This window comes from Gavialis gangeticus, unplaced genomic scaffold (assembly GCF_001723915.1).
Source record: "Gavialis gangeticus isolate Ggan-Ray unplaced genomic scaffold, GavGan_comp1, whole genome shotgun sequence".
In the NCBI taxonomy this organism is placed as follows: Eukaryota; Metazoa; Chordata; order Crocodylia; family Gavialidae; genus Gavialis; species Gavialis gangeticus.
Window position 1 is genome coordinate 52,154,437 of NW_017729025.1, and position 6,806 is coordinate 52,161,242.

At 40.4% G+C, this 6,806-nt stretch overlaps 1 protein-coding gene across 9 annotated transcripts in view; it reads right to left on the minus strand.

Annotated features, from left to right (window-relative positions):
- The window catches only part of NRXN3 (neurexin 3), a 1,732,637-nt gene that overhangs the window by 1,211,259 nt on the left and 514,572 nt on the right, over window positions 1–6,806 (minus strand). For all 9 annotated transcript variants that reach the window (XM_019518706.1, XM_019518711.1, XM_019518705.1 and 6 more), the window contains exon 7: window positions 1,872–2,033. In XM_019518706.1, coding sequence (XP_019374251.1) covers window positions 1,872–2,033 — 162 coding nt within the window. The remainder of the gene's footprint in view (window positions 1–1,871; window positions 2,034–6,806) is intronic.

Genomic DNA, 6,806 nt, shown 5'->3' on the forward strand with positions numbered 1-6,806 from the left:
TTAAAAGTGCACAAGGACTTTATGAAGACCCTGTATATTGCATGCACATCTTTATGAGAGATAACTGCATGGCTGTCACTACGGCCAATCTGACAATAATCAGCTGATATCAGGTCAACACCCAATGACAGGCAAGTATGGTTGCTCGCCACACAATTTCTATCACTGCCGATGAAAACGGGTTGCAAACAAGTATTTGAATGTCTCTTGTCTAACCTTCTTAGATTGCTTGTCATATTAGACTAAGTTTTACAGGACCAGGACAGACTGCATATGCATAAATAGTTCGCAGCATCTCGTGTGTATTACCAAAATACAACTGATTAAATACAGTTGCTGTTGTTTTCTCTATTCCCGTGATTTGACTTAGAGGTAAAAATAGCCTCTCCTTTTATTACCAGTACTTTCAAAATAGGTTAAGACACTGGATTTTCAGAGATACTAAGAACATGCCCTCTTTTATCGACTTCAACTGGTATCTTTATACTCAGTGCCTATGAGGCCCTACACTACAGAAAGACATAAAGATGTAGTCCCTTGTCAAGAGAAATCACATTCTCAAGCAGCAGGAAAGTTTTATTTATTACATAAGAGTTCATCCAAAGCAGATGCTAATTTCCAGAAACATGTATGCATCCCCTTCATCTGACCCTGGAGGTTAGGGAAAACAGCAGTTCAAGCACTCTGAGGGATATCATTCAAGTGACACACCTGGCAGATTTGATACAACATCCAACCTGTTGGGAACATCCTGTCTCCAAATGTATGATACCCATTTGTGAGATGACACAATTGTCATGCAATTATAGGTTTAAAAAAGCACTTGGCTTAAAACTATTCATTTCATTGCTTCTGCAAGAAACACTTCTTCTACCTTCCCTTTCCATATATCCTGATAAAAAGAGGGAGGGCTTACTGGCACCTAATCTATGGCTACAAACCAAACCAGATATACTTCATAAACCAGAGACTCAACCACATCTCTTGGAATTGCAGTGGTATGGGGACTGTGGTTGAAAGCAACCCCTATTCTAAATTGACTAAAAAGCTGTCTAGAGCAATTATTTCAAAATTTACAATGTTCTTCAACAGAAAACTTCCAAAACAATGGTGTGTGCAATGACACAGGGGGTCAAGAAACCCTCAGCCAGAAGGCCCTGGTATTAGGTATCAGTAAAAAGTCAACATATGGCAACGGTTACTACAGGATGATGCAATAACTGTGATTCCTAAATAAAGAAACAACATACTTAGATACCAACTTCATAGAAGAACACTGGCAAATGCTTAATGTTGATCACTACAGTGCCATCGGTAACGCTAATCATATTTGGGCTGTAACTTTAACATCATACGTTGTACTTTTAGGGACAATCACTTCAGTATTTTAGCTAGTACTGTTCCTATTCCTGTGTTAAGTAACTTAGCAAGGACACCACATTTTGACTGACTATGCTTTTTTCCACTTTACCACAGAAAATGCTGGTTAGCAGCAGAAAACGGTTTGCCTTGTCTCCTTCAGATACAATCCTAATATTTACTCATGTATACCATTTAGTGGCTGACAGCCTTGCAAAGGCAACTGCCTTACTGTTATTTGAAATTTTTCTGTAACTCAAGCAAGACAGGCCTAATTACAGAACCTAAGGTCCTAGCCTCCACTGCCGAAGCCTTATTTCTGGCGGATGATTATCACCCTGTTATCACACAGTAGTTGCAGTGTCACTGTATGATTCAGCTCCAGCTAAAGACATTCAGGATACAACAAGGAGCAGGCACCACAGAAAATTTGGGGAAACCAACTCCCAGCCCCCAATCCTCACAAAAAGCAGTTAGCAAACAGTAAAATATCATTAGCATGAAAACTTTACCTCTTTGAGGCAGCCCATGAAGTTGTTGCTGACTGGAGAGCCAGGTAAATCTGCTGTACTGGGGCTCCCTCCTACATAGAAGAAGTCATCTGAGCCGAGCATGGTGTAGTCCTCTTGTGTGTAACCTGTTGTGGTGAGGATTCCATCTACAGAGATTGTCACCTGTTCAAGGGACACAACAAACCAAAAAAAAAAAATCCCAGCAATGACCTTACAGTCCTGAACAAGGCAAGTCACCTCCCCTATGTTTTATGTCACTTTTATTAATGAGGTTTGTTTTTTGATTATTTTGTTATTTTTTGTGCAGCGACGTTCCATTTTCTGGTCTGCTTTGCCCATAATAGAAACCACCTAGCTTCTATTATCCCTGCATTATTACCTTAGCACTCTCAAGCCAAGCAGGCATTCTACCCGTCTAGATGCTCTCCATGTTATCAGGCTAGAAAATGGAACTGTCCTTGGAAAAGACTGCTTGTCTTAGCTGATTTTTATGATTGATTAGCATTTATTTTAATGATTATTGTTAGTTACGGTCGTTAGTAAAAGCACTAATGAAGACGAAGTTGATATTTTTGGTTATGGTTTTGATTTTTATTTTTTTTTGCTCACGGCACACTAACGATCATGCATTCAGGAAGGGTAGGGGAGAGGGATCTCACTTTCAATACATTATGGATGTGCATGCCATGTACCTACAGAGAGACACACCCACCACCCACCACCACCAAAAAAGTAAATAAATAAAGGAACAAATCAACTTTAAAAGAGCTGAATCACAACCCAAATAAAAAGAATAAAGAAATTAACAAAACAAATTGAATCAAATCAACCACACACCAACAAGTGTGAGAGAAGCAAAGGAGAGAAAGAGAGAAAATGCAAAGCGTGCATACACCGCACTTTGACACGCCCATGCCAGTATAATCTGGAGCCCAGAAAGAGTAAGAGAGAGAAAGAGAAAAAGCAAGAGAGAGAGAGAGAGAGAGAGAGAGAGAGAGAGGAATCTACTTCACACTTGCATGCAATCATCAAAAATGAAAAGCCAAATGGAAAACAAACTAATCAGAAAAGAAAAAGAAGAAAAGAAAAAAAAGAAAAAAAAGAAAATCCACAAAATCCCAAAACCCCCAAAACACATGGAGGGTGAATGGGGAAGGGTAAGGGAGGGAGGGAGAGAAGCAAGTGAAACTGATGTGTTTTGTTTAAATGTTGTTAGTGATTTGACAGGGAGATGGAGGAAAAAAGATTGAGGCCAGTAGGAGAGGGGTGGATCACCAGACGTGGACATGCCATGCAGAGTGTGTACTGAAACAAACAACCGGCTGAGCTCCTTTCGGCCACGGCAGGTGGAAGGTCAGAGAAACAGTAAGTGTGAGAGAGGCAGGGAAGTGGTAGGGAAGTGGGGAGAAAGAGGAAAACTCTGGCCAGTTTGCCTAGAACAGCTGCTGCCACAACAAAAGGATGAGAGAAAAAGAGCCTTCACCACAGCAAACTAGAGGCCCTGCGATGGTGTTGATCTAAAAACCTTCTGAGAGTCAAAAGCAAAACAAAAAGAGAGAAGAAAGATAAACCAAAAAGCAAAAGAAAGAAAAAATTATTGGGGTGAGAAACTGAACCAAAGAACAAAAGAGGGAAGTGAAGAAACCAAGGAAAGAAATCACCAAACCCCATTTGCAGAACGGTTCTGTTTGTTTTTGTTGTTTTCTTTTTTCTTATAGAAAAAAATCTTTAAAAAGTAAAAAGAAAAAAATGTGCTTAAGATTAAATCAAAACAAAATTAAAAGAGGAAGTAAGTATAAAGGGAAAGGGGAAAAAGGGGGCAAGGGGAGGAAAAGGCAGGTAACACACGGCAAACCCAAAAAAAGAGACAATAAGAATGATATCTACCAGACAATGTAGTTTGTTTACCATAGCGTGTCCAATGCCTGAGTGCTTTGCGGAAAAGGGGGAAGAAAGGAAATTAAAAAATCGTGAACAGAACGATTGTTAATTAAAATAACTAAAAGCAAAGATGAGTCGTTAGGGTGTTAGTACATTAGTTGGTTAGTAAAAATGACACATTGCATGAATGGTCTAGTGTTAGTTTTTAAAAAAAAGGCGTGGGGCGCCCGACACACACAGAGTGAGAGAGGACAATATGACCAGGACTCTATGGGAAACCATGCCGGCTAGACTGTTAACGAGGAAGGGAGCTGCCTCTCCTCCCCACTCCCTGGCCCCCATCCCCACGTTTCCATACCACTCATAGAAAAGTGGATCAAAATTAAAATGGTTCAATACTTACTTTTCAAAAGCCCATCAGGGTGCATCCCATACCACCAAGTACCTTCCTCACTGATGTACACACATTGCCTGCCCCGCTCAGGACAGACCCCAGCAGAGATCCCTCCTCCCACCCACCACCATCCCTCTCCTTGTTTCTTAGAACAACACTGCCATTAGGTCTCCAGAATTATCCTAAACAAACAAAAACTCCCTTGGCCGAAGACTGGTGAGATGATGACCCAAGATCCTGGAGCTGTCTGTCCAGTCCCTTGATCAGCAGATTTCTTTAAAGCAAGTGAATCTGTGCCACTGGGGAAAGGCATATTGTGCATGGAAGACCAGTATTTTCCTGTAGCTCACCTGTGCCACCTGGGAGTACAAGATTTCAAACAACCCTATACTGTAGGAAGGAGGGTAATTGCATGCATCATACATTTTAGAACAAGGGAGAGAAGGTTGACAATATTAACCTTCTTGCCTTCTGTCTTCAAGATTACGTCTCCATTCCTGAATGCCCCACCATAAAGAGGTCACTGTTATCCTCACAGGTTTGGCTTCCACTGCCCAGCTAGCTGTTGGCAATGATATAAAGCTAAGGGGAACTAGATATGTCATATCTCTTATCAACAATATCAAATTCGATTTAACAGGACTTTGGGGTTCATTTTTAATCCCATCTGGAGTAATGGGGAAGCTGTACCTGAGAATTTACATCTGAGGAAAGTATTTCCCTTGTGGCAGAAACTCTGCTATGCAGCCATATTAAATAACAATAAGGGAGTGCAGTGAATGGACACTTTATGTCCCAGCCCTGTTCTGATCTATGCAGGCCAAAACAATTCAAAAGTATGCAAAAGAGGATGTATCCCTCCTCTTGCAAAACTGAATTCCTAGGTATTTTAGAGAGTCATGGATTGATTTTCAGGAACTAATATTTGCTTGAAGGAATTATGTGAAATAGCAATGCAGTCACATCATGCCCCAACTCTATTTTATTCATCTTTAAAGAATGGACAATAATAATACTTTTACTTATTTCTTTCTAATAAGAGATCTTAAAGTACTCTGACACCTTCCTCAAAAATGCTTCATAAGTCCAGAGTGGCAGGTCAGCATCACCATTAACAGCATTTTATAAATGAGGAAGGTGACTTTTCAGGGTCACACAGTTGTTGGCTGAGTTGAAGGCAAAGCCTGGGGATTCAGAACCCCAGTTTCCTGTTCTGCTCACAAGACCTTGCTGTCCCCTGAGCACGCTCTGAAGAGCTGGTGAAAGGCAGCTGTGATCCTGCTTCTAATACACAAGGCAGAACTAGGGATTTGTGTTCACTAAAATAATAAGAAGAAGAATAAATAAAGAGATTTACATTGACATTAACAGTGACTGCTCAAGGGGAACTCTGGGTTCACTGTCTGTCTCTGAGGAGATTAACTGCTGTATTAGTCACTTGATCTAAGAAGACAAAGTACTTGATACTGTTCTAGCTTAGCTACCAAGCATTTAACAAGCCACCAAAAGGTATTGAGCAGAGTCACACATGTTAGCAATTCTAATCTAATTCCCAGGGACATAGTAAAACATTATGTTAACAAAACTGCAGGGTTTTGGAGAAAAGTCTTCCTCCTTAATGTAAATCTTCCTGGCCAACAATGAAAAGGCAACAGAGCTTCTTATGAAGCCTCAGTGCCCAGAGTAATATTTTAGTTCCCCTTTTTGCTAACAGAGCTGTGAGCATGTGCATGGCTCTGAAGCAACAATAGCTCCTCCACTTGCCTTTCCTATGGAAAAATAATGTATTATATGTATTATTTTTCTATAAATTTATATCTGCCAGGGCTGGCAGGGAGCATGTGATATGCTGTGTATAAAGAAAGAAACTATGCCCTTATATCAACCCACATCAGGAGTTCTTAAAGCACTTTATATTGTTGGATTAATTCTCACAACCTACCTGTGAGATACAGTAAGTAGTATTATTATTACCATCTTGTACAGACAAGGCAATTGAAGCACAGAGAGAATATGTGATGTGCCCAGGAAGTCAGTGGCAACAGGAGGAATAGAACCCAGGTTCTTTCACACCAATTGCTCTCCAAGGATCTCTCTCCTCTTTATTTTGGCATGAGGCCACAATCTACTGCCCATAACCAATTCTGGCTGCCTCCAACAAAACCAACTATTTTTTTCTATCCCTCATGGCACATATTAATTGAAGATAAATCATTCCAGTATGGAATATTTGTCTGCAGTTGTGAGGGAACACAAGAGGTCTTGCTTCCCCATGAAAAAAAGAGACATTAAGAGCATACAGCACCTTACAGGATTCGGGCCTTAGTCATCTCAGTCATTTTTATTTGTTTTTGTTTGTTTGTTTGTTTGTTTGTTTGTTTATAAGATTAGGCCTTATAGTATTTTGCCAAGGAAAGAAAAGCCTTGCTGTAACACCTCGCCCCTTAGCCAGTCAAGCAAAAACTTCTAAGGACTTAAGATCAAACTTGGGACTCAACAGGCAAAACAGGCACTCTAGAGCACTGTACAGAATTCCAGATGCTGCTACTGGGGACCAGTACTGCTCTCACCCAAGAAAAAAGACATAGTGGTGTTTGTGTTCAGCTGTGGACTCAGAAGACAAATCACTCTTGGCTGAAAGTTTTTAAAAAAAAGAAAAA